The sequence below is a fragment of the Panthera pardus genome, unplaced genomic scaffold (genome assembly GCF_024362965.1).
Source record: "Panthera pardus isolate Hobbes unplaced genomic scaffold, ASM2436296v1 HiC_scaffold_26, whole genome shotgun sequence".
Lineage (NCBI taxonomy): Eukaryota > Metazoa > Chordata > Mammalia > Carnivora > Felidae > Panthera > Panthera pardus.
The window spans coordinates 11,596,499-11,617,653 of NW_026526832.1; the positions used below are offsets into that span (position 1 = coordinate 11,596,499).

Below are 21,155 nucleotides of genomic sequence, written 5' to 3' on the forward strand. Positions count from 1 at the left end.
GGGAAGATTCCTGAAGAGAAAGTGATAAATGATGGCCAAGTACAGAACCTGTGCATTATGGCTGGTCGATAACAGCCACGTAGGAAACTCTGTTTACTCTGGAGAAAAAGTGCTGTTTGTTCCCAGGGCCGAAACGTGACACCACTGAATCGGTTCTTTATCACGAGTGAAAACCACGTAACTGCATGTAGCGCGCCACATGACCATGACCCTGGGGCTGTGCTGCACTTCTCTGCGGCGGCTCTTCACACTCCTGGATACCGCCAACTCCCACTAACCTACCAGTTAAGGGCACCGTGAAGCCCCTGAGCCTATTAAATAAAGAAATGCAACACGACAAACGGTTGTGCCAATCTTGACTTTGGTCTTTAGTTATTACTTTGGTTCTGAGTTACAATGAAAACATGGAGACTGCTTCCCTGTATTTAATGCTACAACCTTTAGATATTTGATTCGGATATATATTTCGTGAAAAATATGAAGCCTTTTTCTTCTTGCTAATATTCTATGCCTGCATCAGTTTCTGAATAAAAGCATTATTAACTCCTAGAATTACAGAATGTTAAAACTGGAAGAGAAATGAAAAATAATCCAGTGAAAACCACTTGATGTAAAGACGTAGAGAATAGGATGCCAAAAGATGGATGGCATTTAATTCATTTGCTACATATAGTTCATATAGTGAGCTGAAGTGGACTGTGTCTATGTGACAGCAACAGACATTTTTGGTTAAAAAATAATGTTATTAACAGCTTATACCAGTAAGTGTTAGGTTACTAATAGCACATCTAAATGATTTCGGTTTTAACTTCTGTTGCAATAGCACTTACATTTTCTACCATATTTCTTGTCCTTATTCTGAATAGGAGAAGATGAGTCGGGGATCATTTAAATTCTCTGTGTGCCTTTGATGCATGACTTTGTTGAGCAGTGTTATAAGAATGTTATCTGTTACAGGTTAACATAGCAAAGCTGTAGTGTGTTCAAACAACACAGTATTTTGTCCTATACCTTCCATGAACTTTTTGGAAGACTCGTTACCACCGGGTTTTGATTTCAATGGAAAAGTGGTTATGTATATAATATGCTTGGTTATGTTGCACTATCGTTACGGCATATTGGCATATTACTAACATTAGTCGAGGCTAAGGCCCATTTTTATCTTTTCATATCCCTAGTGCTTGGCATATGATGGGCCATCAACAAATGCTAGATGAAAAAAGAATGAATGAACAACAAAGCAATTAACAGGGCAAAATACTGATTTGGCACTGGTCTTATTTTAAGAAATCCTGATGCCAGGGGTCTATATAAAGAAGGTCTAATCCCTAACAGAACACTTAGGTATGAATGGTTGGGGCTACTGCATGTGAGACGGGCTTTAGCGGGATGCAAAAATAAATAAATAAAAATAAATAAATAATAATAATGTAAGGGAGAAATGTAAACAAAATCAATACTTATCAAGTAGCTGTAATGAAAAAAAAAACACACTTATGCCATCTTTTACTACAAGGAAGATTCCTTTTTCTAAAACCAGGTGAAAGAGAATGAAAATATTCAACTGCTAAAATGAAAAGGCAGAAGAAAAGCTGTTTGTGTGAGTGTCCTCAGAGGGCAGGAAGAACCAGAGCCAGGTCTGTGTTGGAACAAAGGAGGGGAAGCTGGGGGCTTTCCACTTCAGCTGGCTTGGGCTGACTCAGAAATGGATCTGTTATAAAACAGCTACCATTTTCTGTAAACAGAGTAACAATGCCCATATGCCAGCGAGTAAAGCTACCTTTGCATTCACTGATTGATCCGGTCCTCAAAACAACCCATTAGTTAGGTATTATTATCTGCCTTCTACAGATGAGGACACAGAGCCTCAGCGAAGTAAAGCAACTTGACCTGACCAGCTAGATGCAGGTCAACCTGATGCAAGAGCCTGGGAGGACAGCTGGGCATGTACGGTCACAGGAGTCTGACAACTAAGGGTCTGACAGTTTGGTTTACTGTGACTCACATCTAAAAGGTGTGGCTCCCTAAGGTGTCAGGATTGCTAACGGGAGGGGGGTGAGAACAGAATGTTCACTCTAAGACTAGACTTCTGTATGATATAGACAAACTGACAAATTCTACTTGGTGTCTGATTATGGTCTTAGGTATATGGTGGCAGCAAGTGAGATAGCAGAAGAGTGACCTGGGTCAAGAATCTTGGTGTGACAAAAGGGATACGTGGTCAGAACAGCAAGATCTCAGAAAGGGATCTCAAACAAGAATGATGCCCAAAGGCATCCCCAATTCTGATGGCTCCTGGCTCGTTCACTCAAACACCCTCTGCTGAGTGTCCAGTGTGGTCCTGGGAGATGGGTCAGTTATTTCCCTCCTCTGGTGTGGGCATGTGCCTGGGCTCTTCTATAGGACCAAAGCTTCCTCTTCATCGGACTTACTTTTTTAAGTTAAAGAATTTGACTTGAAATGGTGATATTTCATTAGTGTATTGGTTATAGGTGGTTTCTTCTTAGGGGTGATCTTGCATTTTACTCATGTTCGTGGCATTAACACCTAGAACTGTACCTAGAACCCAGCAGGTGCTCTATCATATGAGGCAAAGGAAGAAAGGAGGGAGAAGGGAAGGAAGAAAGACCAGAGATCCCTGCAAGCAAACAAAATTTGCAAATAATGAACAGCTGATCAAGATTTCTAGGTAAAAAAATTGTTGACACAAAATGGAACACTCTCCTGTACATATTTCTTCCTCCACGTTAATGTGATGGAGGCTCCCAGCACGTAGTATGCACGCATGTCCCTGTTACAAAGCCAGAAGATGACACTAACATGAAGACAGGCAGAAGAGAATTTTCCTAACAGTCTCACTTTGCAAAATGCCAGTGATCCATTTTTAACTTGCTTCAATGACAAATGAAGGAAAATGGTTTCCTTGGGCTTAACTACAAAGGGTTCCTTGTGAAGGGCTGGGGGTCTTATATAAGCATAACCATGTTCCAAACAGCAAAGCCCAGATGAAGGCGGTAGGTGGGGAGATCAGGCACAATGAAATCTGTATTTTTAGACTTCAAAAAGTTCAGAAAAAAATTTAGGTATGCTCCCTTGATCACAAAGGTGTGCAGCTCAAGAGAGCTGAGAAGTATTAAAATATGAACTCTTCACAATACAATACCAATGATCTCGATGTTAGAAAATCTACGTTGGCCAGTGAAGCAAACACATGTGAATGTCAGGGCAGCTCCCTAATGAACTCAGGTTTCCAAAGGGAGGTGATGAAGGCAGGACAGCCCCAATGAGTGGAGGCTTCTAGGACATTTAAAGGTGGTAACAAGCACAATCACAACAACGATTCTGTAAACTGCATTTTAGCACCAATTCCATCAGGCAGGCACAGTGATGGTGACACTGACAACTGAAAAAAACTGAATTACTCAACTGTGATTTTCTGTCTTCCTCATCAGAAGTATTCTTATAGAAGAAGGTGTTGAACAATTAAGGTTAAGAAGACATAAAGCCCAAGATAACTGATAAATCAGAAAGTGAGCATCTATATACGTTAAATAATTCCAAGCCTCTGAGCTCAGGATAATTACACCCAAGGCTCACGGAGAACCTGCTTATTATAGAAGTACGGTCTATGTTTGAGAGATCAGAGAGAATGGAAAGAGATTTCAGAAAACTAAAGGAGGTCACCAAATGTTAATTCCAAAGGGACAGAGGAGGGGTGCCTGGATAGCTCAGTCAGTTGAGCATCCAACCCTTGATTTCGGCTCAGGTCATGATCTCAGTGTCGTGGGATCGAGCCCTAAGTGGGGCTTTGTGCTGAGGGTGGAGCCTGCTTGGGATTCTCTCTCTCTCTCCTTCTGCTCCTCTCCCCTGTTCATGCTCGTTCTCTCTCAAATAAAAAAAAAAAAATAAAAGGGACAAAGGATTCTAAAACTACAGAAACTAAGCTTGACATTCATGACTGAAAATTCTGTGGAAAGAACTGTTAAACATATGATTTGTGATATTTAGAAAAGAAAGCAATGACCACCGGCAGCCAGCATAGGTTCATGAAGAACAAGCCAGGCTCCATGCACTTCATTTTGTGTTTCAAACAGAATTTCCAGCAAAAGGGTGCTGCAAATATAATGCGTTTTGATTTCAGGTAAGATGCAGACAGACTGTTTCACGAGATGATTGGACATGTTGTTAGCTGAGTAACTTCACTGAAAGAGTGAGGATTAGGGTTCAATGCCATTCTGCAGGAAGGTCTTGAGTGCTGTGTGGCTCTGTCCTTGGTTCTGTACAATTTATTCCAGTTTGACAGTTTGCGTGAGGACACGTAAGTTATGCTTATCACATTATCAAGATTCAAAAATACTCCAAACAGTTGGAAAATGGTTTAAAACTCTCAGGATAATTTCTTATTTAATTTGGCCCTATATTTGTATCCTTTAAAAAAAATCAAATGTGGAACGCATGGAGAACCACATACCAGCAGCCAATGTAAAGGACACTGAGCGGTGCTAGCTAGCTGTACGTGTAAACTCAGTACTACCCAACAATGTGCAATTCAAAGAGCTAATGCAAACTCAGGCCACACAATAGCACTGCATGGATCAGACCACATTCTAAAGTGTTCTATTTGTTTCTGGGCCACACACATTTACATAAGGAAAATGACATATTATGTCAAAAGATGGAAAGGACCAAGAAAGTTCAAAAACGCGTGTCACGTGCGGAATGGCTGAGAAGACTGAAAAGGCTTATTCCACTAGAAGAATCAGGAAGATTAAAAATCATTTTAAACAAGAAGGGCCATTTTTCCCCCCTTGGAAGCAATGCAATATACTTACTCCCTAAAGTTTTGGAGGTCACGCACGACCTGGAGGCATGACTGGAATCTACATATGAGGGAGCTGGGATCAACAGTGTGAAGCACATTCTAAGAATTATGGCTGCCACACACGGACTGTGACACCCTCTGTGTGGGTGACTGCCTTGTCATCGCATGAGCCCAGCAAAGGTGTTACAGAGAGAGCCAATAGGTGGTCGGAAAGAGGAAAGCCGTACCCCAAAGGCCTAAGGGCTGCACCCATGATGCAGCGGGACATGCAGAGTATCTGAACACAATGAAATGGGGGTGAAAACCAAGAGGAAGGAGAACCTCTTTTTCCCCAAATGACTGTGCATCTGTTGAAGTACAAATTTTTCTTTTCTTCTTTCAGGTTGCTAAGGGAATGACTCAACAGGAATGAAAGAGATATTCAATCACCTAATATGCTTTGACAATATCACACGAGGCTCAGAAAAAGTAAAAAGTGCCGTCTTCGGCCGTCTACTTACTGTTTTTACACTGACAGGTTCGACAACCATTGTGATCAAGTTTGAAACCGTAAACACAGTCCTTCTCCGTCAGCGTGCAGTTTGGTAACTCCCCACATGCAGGTGGATCAATTGTGATGTAGGTTGGTTCTAATAATAATAATGATAATAATAATAATAATAATAGAAAAAAAATCAATGAAACATATGATTACCTCTTAGATGTTATTCAACCTTTGAAACCACACACTACTGCAGTTGCAAAAAGAAAAATCAATAATTTTCATCAAACCCTAAGCTTTCACACTTTCATAATGTTCGTAAGCCCTGAAACAGAAAGATTTTTATTTAGATTTTTGAAAATTCCCAAACTTTTTTTTTTACATTTGAACAATTTATGTATTTTTTGGTACCCTTACATAATACTTCCCCCGTGGTCACCACTACAGAAAGCAGAGGGGAGATGTTAAATCAATTCCATGTAAATTGTCAACTTTTCTTTTATTTCTTCCTGATGTTCTCTGAGCGATCTATAAAAAATCAGGACATAGTTTCCAACGGTCCATCAGCTCTTCATTTTGCAACTCTTCTGAAATCTGGATTTCCTATCATTTATGTGACACTTCTTCAACTATTACAGATGATATGATGGATAACAGGGACTGAGAACTTATCCTCAGGGCCCAGGGCTTATGGGAGTGACAGAGTTAGACACAAGCAGTCAGCAGGAAGAGCGAGCAGCCCTTCTGGGAAGAGGTGCACAGAAGGAACCAAGGCCAAGGGTGAAGCTTTACCTTCCCTGCCATGTTAATAATGAAGAACTGTCCTGGGTCATAAAAGTAATTATACACTTATGTAAAGTGCATAACGGGTCTATACAATGTTTGCAATGAATGTTCTTCATAAACGCCTTCAAGCCTCATCCCACTCCAGGGAGAGGAGCGCTATCGTTTTCCCCACTTTATGGGTGTGGAAATCTAGGATGCTCACATGTCCCAGATGACAGAGTAAGTGATGGGCCCAAGACTCAAACCCAGGCATTCTGGCTCCAAGGTCACAATCTTGGCTTCTGTGCAATACAAGGCCCACTGTAACGGTTCTTGTTTTGCAGTGCGGATAAGGGGCAATTTATATAACGTAAGATTTTGGGAAGGGTGCTGACAAAGGGAACAGGGCCACAGACATAGTTCTGTATCCTCTTTTTAATCAAAAGATACTATGAACTTCTTCAGAGTAAGCGGGTTCTCACAATCTTTGTGAAGAGCTAAGTACGGAATGTCTGTACCTATGTTTCCACAAATGGAAAATATGAGGTGCAGAGAGGGTGACTGGCTTATCTAAGTTTACATAGCAACCCAGTAGCAGGCTGGGAATAGAACAGAGGTTCCTGACCTCCTGTCCAACACTCTATCCATTAGTTCACACTGTCTTCTCAAGTTTCATCTCCAGTTACCATGGAAGAGAGACTAAAATAAGGGTTTTAGCTGCCACTGCTAAGATCAAGAGTTCTAAATTTTTATCCATCTGCTAAAAGAGGCCGATGATTCAGCGCTTCACAGGTAGCGGGCAACTCGGACTTACGCAAGGGATGCTTTGATCGGCATTCTCCCAGTACAAATACGTATGAAGAGGGTATAGCACATTCTCTATTTTTACTGCAACATGGTTTGAAGCACATCTCCCTGAAATTTTTATATAAACTTTCCACTGCCGTAAAACTTCTGGTTTCCTTCCATCACTAAAGTATCCTTTCTCACAGGTAACTGTAAACATCAAAAAGTAGTTCTAAGTTGAGGCAAGTTTTAAGATACAGTGAATTAATTACAGCTGTGCTGCCTTCTTACATTCTTTTAAAATTTACTGTAAACATCTCTGGTTTTCAAAACTATAGAGTTTTTTTTTTAATCACTACTGTTATTAGTCACTCCAAATAAGGATTCCATTTCAGCCTTCAGCCACAAGACAGCCAATGTTTTGTCAACCTCATCCTGACCACAAACCTAAGACAGAACAGAGGACCTGTATCACCTTTAAGTAACCATGCTGTCGATTATCCCCCAGAAAAAGGGGTTAGGTCTATGTTCTAGGGTGATGAGAGCAAAAATCAGGGCTGGATTCTGAACTCTCTGTCCAATGCTTTAGGGAATGGCTGATGGGTACGAAACGTTTTGAGCGTGTCTACACGGGCCAAACAAAAGCTTGTATTCTTTACTGACACTTAAGTTTGTGAAAAACTTTTGCTTTAGAGAACGTATTATGGAAAAGCATATATTCGGGAAGATTACACTGAGGCTGGAAATGCATCATGGAATTTTACTTTCAGTGAATTTTAGGGATTTATTAAGAGAATTAATAGTGAGGTACATGCTCTTTTTGATACTTATCATGATTAATGGATGAGATCAGAATTGTGATCTGTGGCTAGAAAGGAAAAGGAAAAAGTAACAGAGTTGTTGGGGATCAGAACAGCAACACTGACCTGAACAGTCCCACACCTTATCCAAATAGCTTCATCAGCTAGGGTGTGTGTGTGTGTGTGTGTGTGTGTGTGTGTGTGTAGTCATGGATGTACATCAAGCACAAATTTCTCCAGGAGAGGAAATACAACATTTTCCCTACATGTTTCCCTACAACATTCAGGATAATAGCTTTTGCTCAGTTTAATAAGTTAAAAGAAAATGCATAGAAGGGCTGTTTAGTAGGTGCTGGTCCTGAAATGCTGCATTGTAAATATTTTAGATAAAACAAGTCCTACTGGATGTCTTCCAGGACTCAGATAATATGGAAGAATGCAAGAAGCAAAAAATTTTCTGCCTTTAACATTGTATTTCCCCTTCATTTATGATGCATTAGGTGGAAGAAATTGGGAAGTATATACATTTCAAATTATGTCTCCCTCAATATTTAATATTAAAACACAGAAAAACTCAACAAAACCATTTACTTATGAAAATTGTCAATTTACTTGAGAGCTATTCAATTTCCACTCAATAGGCTAGGCTGAATACAACAACACTCACTGTGATATATTCAATACAGACAGAAATCTAACTGTTTTTAGAAAGCATTTTAACATTTGTCATCTCGTTTCAGGACATTTAACAAGTAAGCAGTGTTTTCCTGTTCAAGTACAAACTGGAACAAATTTTAAAAGCCTATTGAGGGTGGCGATGCACGATTCTGGGGGGTACTTACTGCTGGTGTCCTAGGTCACTGGAGGAAATGGTGATCTGTAAGAGACACATGCGTAGACAACTAGCTGTCTAACATTTCATCTGAAGTCATGCATTACCGTTCTATTACCTTCCATCATTCTCTCAACATTTTAGTGCCTAGTGTCCTACCCTGTGGGCCCTCTCTATACTAGAGTTCTGTAAGAACAATGTCACAACAGGAATATGCAACTACAAGTTAACTAGCAAAAAGTCTGCTATCACCATAAACGGATCTGAGAGTTTTCTCTCAGTCAGTCCAATACGCTCACATGTAATCTCTGAAGTGGTCCTATTACTAACATCAGAGCAGTGTTTTGAGAAAGAAAGACTACTGCAATTCAATTTCTTATTCCAAATAATGAACCCAAAGTGAGACCCATGGGATACCATCCTGAATTAGAGCGTTTAAAATCAACGTTACATTTACAGTCCTTACAGGGCAAGAGTGTTTGCAAAGTTCCTATCCAAGGAAGTTCTTGGTGTGGGAAGAGGGACTTTTAAAGAATCTAGAATTGTGGTATCATAGCATGATTGTTTCTAATCCATATACATCAAGAAGCTCGAGGAGGTGTTAGTGAAGTTTGGGAAATGTGCATGCGGCTTGTTAGAGCATCTTTAACTGTGTATCAGGAACTGCTATTATCTCCCAGTTTCTCTGTGCAACAGTGTTCTCAATATGGAGGATATCCTGATGAGTCTTGGCCCCAAGACCAGAAGATTCTCATGTAAATCCTGCGTGTCTATGCTCTTATATGACATGGGATACGGTATTGAAGTGATAGTCCAGAATGTACGTGCCTTTCTAGAAGGATGATGGAGATGCTGTACCCTCGGCAGGTTTGGGGATTATCTGTTGAACAGTCTTGCTAAGACTTTTGGAGACACTGATGCATCATGGTAAATGATGCCTGTCACGTGGAGCAAAGAAAACTGTCCCCCTTCAAACCCGTTGGGCGGAGATGTGTTAGTGGGCCCCTTTCACAGGAGAGCAATGGTCTTGGGTCTCCTCACTGAGGAGAATGAGAAAACACTTGCACAAACGTGGGTATCTGGCAAAGGGAAGTTCAGTGAAGTACTGCTTACAGGATCAGCCTGAAATTCCATCTCATCTTGTATTGAATCAGCTGAGGAATTAAAGAAATACCTTAATGTCCTCCAAAGGAAGAAGGCTTGAAACAGCAGGAATTCATTGTCTTTGGCTACAACTATTTCTAAAGGGAACCCTGGAACAGCTTCTTTGTGGAGAAGAATTCTAGAAATATTTTCTGAGCCTAGAAGCAATAAAGAACAAAAATGGGTGTTTGTTACATCTACATCCAGTTTGCTTGCTGTTTCCGACCCCGCATCTGAGTGGGGGTCGCTGCTCTCCTCAGCCTGTTTTCCTCAATGATTTTCAGAGTACCTCACACTGTCCAGAAGAGCTATTTTTACAAGAACCCTTGGGGTTGTGTCAGGAGTCCAGATGTTCAGTCACCAATTCTTATCCTAAGTCTTAGAGAACAAAATGCTGGAAGGAAACCTATAATATGCAGTAACATAAACACATACTGCTTTTTAATTTTACATTTATTTAAAATTTAGGAATAGCTATTTTTCGTATCTCAGGAAGCCCAACAAAGTCCTTTACTAGTAAAAATATTTCCAGGAAAACATTCGTATTTTTGAGATTCCAAGAGCCTCACAAACTAGGTTTCTGAAGAACACCACCAATATTTTACATCGATGTTCAAGTATTTCTTAGGAGCAATTTTATCTACTCAGTGGACATGGTAAGGCACTGTGGTCATAGTTAATTCGATCAAGAGTACAAAGTTAAAATAAAATCATTATTTTAACTCCAAGGCCACAGTACTAGACTGTAAAATAATTATATTTGATTATTCAGGAGATACAAATGTGTTAAGCAAATCTAAACTCTCTACTTCTTTGCTTTTTGTTATTTTATTTTACAGAAAATTCTCCACAAAGAAAAGGAAGAAGATGAAACCAATGTAACCTTGTAAGATGTTGATATAAAGTTTTAATATCAGTCCTTTCGTCCTGTCAGATAGTTTAACATATTCGGGACAACAACAACAAAAGAATATATTTTGGCCTTCCATTATTTTAAAACGTGTAATAATCATGTGAATTTGCTCCTGAAATAATTTATATAATCGCTAGTTTGTTCTGTTTCGAGCAGCTATAGGTTAAATGAAAATGTTAATAGATGCTTTTAACTTGGTGTCTAATCTGTATTACTCCACTGAACTTCTGGTTTTGAAATAATGCATACAAGGCTCTTCTCATTACCTTGATTACTACGAGCTGTTTATCTCCCGCAAATAATACTAATTATCTCCATTGAGAAAGGTGTGAAGCACTCTTTCTGATTAGCAACCCTGGGAAGGCTGACAGCCAATTAGTAGCTCTTGAGTCTGGGCGGGTGACCGGAGAAGGACACTTGTGGAAGACAAGCAGAACCATCCCTTCTGGGTCTGTCGGAAGCACCGCCTTGGACACGGGGTCATTAGCTCTAGCTGCAGATTTCAATCTTCTCTAGGAGTCCTGCCCCGCCCTGCTGCAGTCCGGGTGCGAGGCAGGTCTGGGGGCGCCTGGCTGCAGGCAGCAGCTGTCTGCCAGCACCCTTGATTGCTGCGAACACATGAATGCATCTATGTGGGTGTGCGCACATGCTAAGAGAAGTCTTTCTGGAAAAACGTCAATACGGGCAAATTTCTAGAAAAAGTAGGTTTTTTTTTTTTTTAAGGTAGATTCATTTTAACATTTCTTTTGTAAGCTAAAATTTTCAAGTAGAAGTAACAAAACAAATGAGGTTTATTCCTGTCTCTTATTTACCTTTCCTTTTGGACTTTAATAATGGCTTACATAATGTTACATGGCTCTTGTCTATGAATTCACAAGCCTGCTTATTCGGTTGTGAGGCAAAGATGAACAATTAAGTTATCTTTGCAGACCTACTTCAGGTATTCTCTTCCTTAAGATTTTTTTCAAATTAATTTAATTATTTACTTATTTGGGGCTGGACTTGGTTAAGCCATGTGAATATCTAATGAATGTGGGAAAATTCCAAAGCTTCGCTCACTTTCTAAGGCTAAATATGTCAGGTCTCCTATAGCCTACCAGTTGCTGTTGGCCTGGCCAGGGCCATAAAACTGGAGATAAAGTTGGACAAGACAGAACCAAAGGAGATAGCTTATCTGTTTTGCTGTGTCTTCATATGTCATTCTGTTAACCACAGTCGCTTTTCAAAGGTGACCACAGTCAGAATACCAGTCCAATAAATCACCAAATTGTCAACATAATTACTGCCTGGGAAGAGAAGTACAGTAAAGATGAAATTTTCCCAAATGAAGCTGCAGGGGAAACTATTAATGTAGACAAGAAGAAGAAAAAGACTGAGGATACAAAAATTCCCTCATCTGGAAGGTGGGGATTTCCATGGGGTATGAATGTGTATTTAGGAAAATCTCATTAAGTCATGGAAAAAAATCTACAACTGGAGTTTTCAAATTCTTTCAGCCACTACATACTTAGTGATCCTTTTTTCTTTTGTATATATTTCTCATAACAACACCTACATCCTTGTAATTTCTAAAGTACTTATCACAAAGCAGTTTCTTTATTTTAAAATGAATGGTGTGAAAATGTTCCCAAGATTCATATTATTTTAAGGTCAGATAGAGAAGGGACCATATATTTACTTTAGACCTATTTATTAACTTTGTATGCTTTTTCTCAGTGTCTCAGCACTGAGAACAGAGCCAGGAGCTGTTGGAGATATTTTTCTTCCTTTATCAATCTCATGTTTAATAGGAAAAGACAGTAGTATGATTCTGAGGTTATTATTAAAAGACCACAAAAGACAAATCAAAAAAAAAAAATTTAAACAGAGCGAGCTATCTTTTTCCAGGAATTCAACTAGAGAGAGCTTGTAAAATGATTGGATTCCAAGAATAATTTGGATCTTTTATACTAGTCTTATATTTTATTATTATGTTACTTTTATTGTTCATTTTCCTAGAGAACGTATCTTGGTAATCTTTAACCAGAAATAACATGTGACATTTGTAAATACACTTGTATATGTGTGTGTATACACACATTTTAAGAGCTATATTGAACTTGGGTGTGTCAGGCGGTCAGAATTTTGGTATCTTAACCCAACCCTCTGGGAAATGGCCAAGGACCAAAGAGGAAAGGTCCCTGCATTAGGAGCAACGGTTTATTCATGGCTTATAACCTTAGCACCAAGCACAGAACTTGGCCTACAGTCGTGCTAAATGAATGAATAAAAAGAAAAAAAGACATCTGGGCACTGAAAGTCAGAGCACATTTTTTGAGGAAGAAGGGCTCCCACTCAAGATTGTCCTTAACAAGCTGAATCTCTAATTTCTTCCTACCTTTTGGAGGACTGGACAGTAAGTTCCTTAGGATCCTCATGGCTGTGCTGGTCCCTTACACAGGTACTCAATAAATGAGCTTCTCTCAAGGAGCAAGCTAGACCAGAATGCTGCTGTGAACCAGACACTCTAATAATAGTGAAACCAGAGTGAAAATCCCCAAACCCAAGCAGTCTGAGAAACCCAGTGATGATACTCCATTGCCTAAAATAGGTTAAATTATGACCTGTACCTTTGGCTTGAGAAGGCACACAGGTATACAAAGCATTGAAGGTCTGCCTTCAAAATTCTTAACATAAAATCGGACACCCCAAATTTCGCTTTGCTGGAGAATTCACGTCTGTGACTACCTCAATTCACTGATGGTGCCAAATGAATGAAGTGCTACTAAAATAGTCCTGAAAAGAGCTGGGCACGCACTCAATTCAGCAACACAACTAGCAGGGGACGAAGGGCTCAGCAAGAGTCAGAGGGAGAAAAGAGACAAGTCCAAAGCTGAACGCACAAGGGCACTGATGATGTCATCCCAGTGCCTGGCACCTGGAGGGGGCTGAGGAGTCTATTTATTTTACTCCGTGGGGACGTCAGTGCCACTGGTCAGGGCCCAGTGCCCGGACAGGAACGAGGCTGGGCAGGCCTAGGTACAGAGACAGCTGGGGAGTGGCTCGCATGCCCTCTGGGGTCGGGGGAGGGTGCATATCCCTGGGCAGCGGCAACAGGCTTTCCTGGAGGTCATAGAGCAATGTCAAAATTCCTGAACCAGACAGAGGCTCAGGAAAAGAAACAGGGTCAAAGGCCAGGCCACAACAGGTCAGAATCATAGTCATTGGGTCTCAGCACTGAGAACAGAGCCAGGAGCAAGAATGGCTTCTGAGTCTGAGCCATCACGGTCGAGTCCTTTCATATTCACTATCTTACTTTCCTCACCCTCTCCCTTCTCACGATGGGGTCTAAGGAGAAGCAATGCCAAGGACATGGACTTGGAGTCAGGAGATTTAGCATGAGTCCCTATGCTCTTATTACCTTACATGTGATGCTGAACCTCTCTGGGCTTCTATAAAATGGGAATATCCATTAATTATTCTGACCTCACGATATCACTGCGAGGCTCAAATAAGATAACAAAGAGGGGACAACAAACTCTAAGGGATACACGGTTATTACTTGTTGCTATAATTACTGTTGTTAATGACTATCCTGCCTGCTTGGAGCTAGAACTGGTCTCAGATGATGGCTGAGTAAATGCATTATGTGCCCTTTTGCAGGCCTTAAATGTTTGGCTGATAAATGGTGCGACAACTGGTTTGGCATTCTGAACCCTGACCATTGTAACTTAAGCATCATTTTCTATCTCCAGCGATAACATGAAAAGCATCTGGGATGTGGGTCGGTCCATGACATCCTTTCATATGGTCTGGTAAGCTTTGGAGCGTGTTAGTGACTAGCCACTGGCGCCTTTCACGTTTGCTGAGTAGCAGTCTGATATCATTGTTCCGCATTTTCACTGTGTCCATGGTGTCTCGAAGAGAACAGAAATCTCTTCATAATCAGCTTACCCAGTGTGAGTTGAGACAATGGTTCTGTGCGCCTGGCTGACCCCGTTCTTCCTCTCTCATGACGGGGGCCTTGCTGGATCCTTGGGGAGGAGGGCAAATTCATTACACTACAATATGGAGTATCTGCATAGTTTTGCCAGTGGTTTTGCCATTTTTAAGTTGCAAGAGGATACAGAAGACCCATCTCTAAAAGCTGCCTTTGATGAGCAAATCTTCGTTTGATCAATCTCAGTGTGATCTAAGACATATGTCAACAGTAAGAGACAGTTCAACCAGTACTTTCTTAACAATGACACTGGGGGCGTTTCACTCAAATAGTAACATGCTCACTGTCTCTCTTACAGGACTGTAGAGCAGCCCTACTGAATTAATCTGGCCTAAATCTCCATGGAATCTTTCTAAAACTTGGTTCCCAGAAAGCATGAAAGAGTCATGATCTTAAAAAGATCTGAACTTGCTGATCCTTCTCAATCTGCAAGGCCTAGAGCCGCCCCAAACTGTTTATTATCTCTAAGCATGTTTTTCGGTAAAATTTTTAATGGAAGAGAGACTCCCTGAATTGGTTTAGAAAGGGAACTGACATGCAGGGCAAGAGCTTTCCAACTGAGATGAAAAAGAACACCATCTCTTGTCTTCCCACTGATGGCTCCAAACCAATGGCTCCAGGGCCACAGTGCAAGACAGAGGCGCAGGCAAATGGCAGGCACCGCATACCTAAACGCGCATTCAATACACCTAGCCGATCCCAAAGCAGATCCAAAGTGGCCTCAAGTTATATCAAGCATGTATACGTTTTTAAAGTGAGGAATGGAGGGCCAAGGTAAATTTTACGTAGAAAAGAATTTCCTGCAGCCAGGGATGAGGTCAGCACCCAGAGAGCATGCTGCGAGGTCCTGCCTGGTTGAAGAGTCACGTGGCTCACAGACTCGGCTCTCAGTGTGCCCTAGCAGCCAAGGCGAAAAGTCATACCCAGGGACCAAGTACTTGTTGGTGTGAGAAGTTTCGTGGGGATTCTTGGTTGTGTTTCACAGCGGTGATGCAAAATAAGAGCTGGAGCTTTGGACTGACTCTTGTTTTCGACTGGTGACCAGCTAAGTGCTGGGGTCTCTAGTGGTCTGCACGTGCATGAACTGGCTTCCATTTCAAAAAGACATGATGAATCCAGCTAGGCTCTCAGGCGTGAAGCTAAAATTGTATTGTGTAAATTTTATGTGTAAATAGGTATTCATTCTGCAGCTAGAAACGGTAGGTAAAAATTTGGTCTAACTGCTAATAATTCAACTCAAATTAAAAAAAACAAACTGTGTGACATGACAAGGCATCACCATCCCCCGTTTCTGCCAAATTTCAAAAAAGTACTCCACGTTCACTATGGCTTATCGCCAATGGAATTTAGATCCAACTGACGGTAGGACCCCTGGACCGAAATGTGGCAGTGCTGGGTCCCCTGGTAACAGATTTCCCAGTCTGCACGCTGACGGATATGGGGAGTACCTGGGGGGTGAAATGAGAACATGTGGGTGTGGTCTGGACCCCTGCCCTCTCAGCAGCCACCTCTCCTGGAAGATCCACAAATGGCCAGAGGACATTCTTTAATTTTTTAGTAGACATTTTCACTCCTGCAGGGTTGTTTTTTTTTTTTTTTCTTTTTACAATAATATTGCAGCATTTTATACACTTGAGTGACATTTTATCTTCAACAATCTGACAGACACAGCACAGCGAATACTTCTAAATAGGGCCTCTAGAACAATTAATTCACCTGGTAACTCACGATCTCTACAGCTAACCCTCATGTATTAAACAATGTGAAATCGTTTTGTTCTTGTAAGATAAACTTGAGACCATACAGTGACACAGTTTAAAATGGCCCAATCACAAGTGGAGTTAGAGAGTTAGCATATTAAATCGTGTAGGAATCACTACCTCTTTTAAAAGAGTTATTTCTATAGGGAAACTATTTTAGTCTAATTTATTTGAAAATATGTTTGAATGGAGCACCTGTAACTTCAGAAAAATGTAATATACGACCATTTAAATAAATGCTTCTAGCCCCTAGAAGTCATAAAAATACTATGTAGTAAGTGAATTGATTTTTTTTTTTTAATAAACACACCAGGAGTTATACTTACAAATAAGTGTTATTGCTAAAAGCCCTCACTTTCAGAGGCTATATGCTTGTGCTGAAATGCTATTCATGTTAAAATTCTATTTGAAACCTCTTCGGAGTTGCTTTCAGAGCAAATTACTATGTCATAGAAGACAAAGTGCCTTTATTTTATTGTCACTTTTTGCTTCCTCTGAATGATTTTACCCAGGTAGATCATCCACTTTTTCTCACCAGACTTAGACGTGAATGACTCTGACTATTTCCTAGAGTCTGATAAACCTTTGAAGTCAGGGGTCTGTGAAGCTAAAGACGTTCAAAAGCCTGTGCTGCAAGCCCCAATGCCAGTTTCAACAGAGGAGTACCAAAAATATTCTGAGCGACTATATTTCTGCAGGAACTGTACAGTTTTCCCACAGAACTATTCTGAAAGGAAAAATACTTCACTTGGATGTGTACATTTTGCTACATTGAAAAAGAAGCTCACTACTCTATCCTTGGACCTTGTATTGGTCTTAACAAACAAGCTTTCACATGAAAAGTGCTGTCAGGTGCTTTAAAACAGGTGTGTCGAGGGGGCGCCTGGGTGGCGCAGTTAAGCGTCCAACTTCAGCTCAGGTCATGATCTCACTGTTTGTAGGTTCGAGCCCCACATCGGGCTCTGTGTTGACAACTCGGAGCCCGGAGCCTGCTTCGGATTCTGTGTTCCCCCTCCCTTTGCCTCTCCCCCACTCACGCTCTGTCTCTGTCTCTCAAAAATGAATAAACGTTAAAAAACAAACAAACAAACCAGGCGTGTTGAGACCAATCCATTCCCTAGAAAGGAGGTAAACAGTTAAGTGCAGCAGAAAATCTCCAAAAAGCTAGACAATGTGATTATTACTTAACATGGTGAATTCTATCAAGTGATAAAAAGCTAAAAGAAAACCAATTCTGCTACATCAGGGTCAATGGCTGTGTACCATAAAGAAAATGGGATCTTTCTTTTTAAAGTCCATGAGCCTTTTCTGAAGGGCATGTTTCTTAATAACCTTCATTAACTTCTGTTTGGTTGCCTAAGAGTTGTCTCTTATCCAAAAAAAGTTTAACACAGTCTCAGTAGAGATTGTGTTTATTTAAGCTTGTTGGAAAAACATTCCTATCATTTCAAGAATGACTAAATATTTTTCATTCACATAGTTAGCATTCCAGACTATGTTTTCCTGCCTCTGTTGATTAGATGAAAATTAGCAGGCCCAAGTCTGAACTATTAGATTCAATTATTATCTACGCAGGAAAAGGATGAGACACCCAGCAATAATGCCCTTTTAGGTATGGGAAGCGGAGAGCAGAAGACGTGAAGAACAGCCCCTGGCAGGGAGCTTCAACAGGAAAACGCTTCATAGCTACGACTGCTGAAAAAGCTGTAAAATCAGAGGCAGAGGTTTTTCTAATCACGCATTTCACAATCAGCTCCAAACAATAACATTCTAATGTTATTTGAAATACCTAAAGCTATTTTAAATTACCAGAGAAAAAAATCACAACACTATGAAATTCATCCAGGAAAAATTTCTGATGCTTTAGGTTAAATACCTACCTAGGTCAACACACAGTCATGTTCCCTGCGTCTGTTACCCAACATACGACCTTATTTGGTTGATAAAAAAAAAAAAACCACAAAAAAAACCACAAAAAAAACCCCAACAACCCAGACTGTGCTATGTTTTAATTTCCATTTATGGAACTAGTTTCCAGGACACTTAAGAGTTAAAGGATGGAAGAGCATGCCTAACGGTCTTTGAGATATTATGAGTATCTTATTATTCTTGGCCTACTAATAATAGCATCGTATATGGCACTGAAGCAATACCACCCATAAACTGAGTTTTGATCCTTGTTTGATGTATCAGAATGTTAATATCATGTGACCCTGTGGCATCTTTGACTTCGCTGCCTCTTGGGTCAGCCAAACTATGTTTGATTCCATGCCACAGAAGCAGTAGCTTAATCATCTGAGATACTATTCAGTGAGGAAGTATTATGGGCAGGGCTGGAAACATTTTTTCTCGTTTTAAGGAATTCCCACCCAGATACGTGCCTGGTACAGACTTTTCTGGCAGCCCAGTAGAAATTTCATTTGAAGGGTGGCTTGATTCAAAAGACACCATCAGCATTTATGGGAAAGAATATAGTGCTCCTATACAATTAGGATTGACGAGGAGGCCGTTATGTCTGCTAGCTCACTGACCTCCAGCCCTTTAGAGAGGAACACAGCAGGCATTCTGGTGGGTGAGCTGACGTTGCAGTGGCTTACTCCATCCACACAGGTCAAGAGAAGCCTAATGCTCTTCAACACTGTCTCAAGTAGGATCAGGATTACCCAAGTAAGAGATCTAAGAAAGCCAGGTACCAGGGAGAAAGATAGTTGACTGTTTGGCTCAATCACATGTTATCCCAAGTTCAGAGAATTAGGAAGAATCAATGCAAAGGAATCTCTTATTCTTCCACTAGAAGAGCTGGCTTACTCCAGGTAAGCAGAATTATTAGGCCTGGCTGAAACTCAGCTCAGTTTCACATAATAACTCTGCAAACAGCACTCATTTTAAGTTTTTATTATGGAAAAGATTTTTTTCTGTTAGTCTTGAAGTAGACAGAGTAACAGGACAGACCCTTATGTACCCATTATCTAGCTTTGATAAGCTAGAAATAACTCTTTGATATCCTGAGAGAGGAAACAGATTTGCTCTTGTTTCAGAGAAACAGAAACAGTAGAAAGAAACTAGCCATTTGCCCAACCACAAGGATGAAATGTATTTACTGGCAACCTAAGCCATAATGTTGAATATTACCTTATGAAATATTACCTATGCTGTTCCTGATTTTTGATGTGATACTCTGGGTGTTGGCTCTGAAATCCCCCAGGTCATCAAAGCCAACAAATCCTCCCAGCAGGAGACTGTGTACATGGGGCCTGAAGGACACTCAGGTCACAGAGGCCACCTGGGTGGGGTCCAGCCATAGCCCAAGATGAGACAGCGGACTGGGCCCCACATCAAGACTTCGAAGTAACAATGAAATTCTTATCTCTTGCATCAGGTGGGGCAGTCAGGCTGGCCTCATTCATACCTGTTCACATTTCTTGCATTTTTCTTATTGGGTCATCAAGTGCATGTCATATATACCTTGTAGCCAATATTTCCCTCCTCAACACCTATCTTACCTTTAAATATAAAACAGATTTTTTTTTTTTTTTAAACAGAAAATGGTACTGTGTCCTTAGGGTCCCTCTGACATTAAGAATCAGCATAGGCACCACTTATATCTGATATTACTGGGAAAAAGTTGAAGTACTTTCAATATTGAATTGCGATGTTAAAAAAAAACGTAGTGAAATAACAAGGCAGGTCTTAAAAGCAGTACATTCAACTTGCCAGTGAGCATTAGCCTTGTGGGACTCTGGACACAGGGGCTAAACTGAAGAGGGAATAAACCACAGTTTACAAACCAGTGATGAAAGAGCCCTGTGGCTGCCCTGGGAGGGAGTCGAGAGCTCCGTGCTCATCAGGAGGACGCGTGGTCAACTTGAAGCTAATGGGTCCAGCTCGCCTGTAGACATCTGGGCCCATCGTGTGCCAAACACACTCCATCTAACACTCTTGCTTCCTACTCTCAAAGTGTATTTTCAAACATAGGCATTCTTTTTTTTTTTTAAGTTTATTTATTTTGAGAGACAGGTAGAGAGCATGCGGGGGAGGGGCAGAGAGCGAGAGGGAGACAAAATCCCAAGCGGGCTCTGTGCTCAGCGCAGAGCCGGATTCAGGGCTTGATCTCATGAACCATGAGATCACCACCTGTGCTGGAGCCAAGAGTCGGAGCCCCCCAGGTGCCCCTCAAATATAAGCATTCTAACATTGCTCTTTCTTCATCTGCTCAGGGTCAGCATGTGAGGCTCTGGTTACAGAAACCTCTACCAGGGTCTGCCCACAGTCTTCCTCCTTCCTTAGCTCAGGAGGAGGTCTGTAAGAGGAGTTTGCTTGACTTCCTACTCCAGGCTCTTGCTCCCTCCCTGCCTCACTCGCTCATCATTTATTCATTAACAATTTCTGAGCACCTACTTACGTGTCAGGTGCTGTCTTTTGGATTTACAAAATATGATAAATTCCCGGCTCGTTGGGGAGTAGCCTCTTTCAGGCTACTCGTGGACCTGGAGCGCCGTGTGCTGTCTCAGAGGCAGCACTCCTGAGTGGTCCAGAGCCAGGGCTCTGGGAACACACTGGCCGGCCAGTTTCGAGCTCTATGACCTTGGGCGAGTCACATGACCTCTAACTATGGGTTCTGTGATGATTAGGATGGGGCTAGCAGAGGGAAGTTGTGAGAATCAAAGGAGCTGATGCCCTTAAAACAGGCTGTCTTTGTCGGTGTGCAAGAAATGTTAGCCACTGTCATTAAGGGCTATAAATGAGAGGACACAAACGGTGCCAGATGCCGAGGAAGCCCTCACTCTGCCACCTTTTCTGTTTTCAGTGTTTAAGGAGATAAGGACACATCTTCCATCTGTACGCTTAAATTGCATTGCAAACATCGTACGCTA

The 21,155-nt window shown here is 41.1% G+C and overlaps 1 protein-coding gene across 5 annotated transcripts in view; it reads right to left on the minus strand.

Moving 5' to 3' along the window:
* The window catches only part of CRIM1 (cysteine rich transmembrane BMP regulator 1), a 189,150-nt gene that overhangs the window by 45,233 nt on the left and 122,762 nt on the right, over positions 1-21,155 (minus strand). For all 5 annotated transcript variants that reach the window (XM_019447655.2, XM_019447646.2, XM_019447635.2 and 2 more), the window contains one exon: positions 5,323-5,451. In XM_019447655.2, the coding sequence (XP_019303200.1) occupies positions 5,323-5,451 (129 nt within the window). The remainder of the gene's footprint in view (positions 1-5,322; positions 5,452-21,155) is intronic.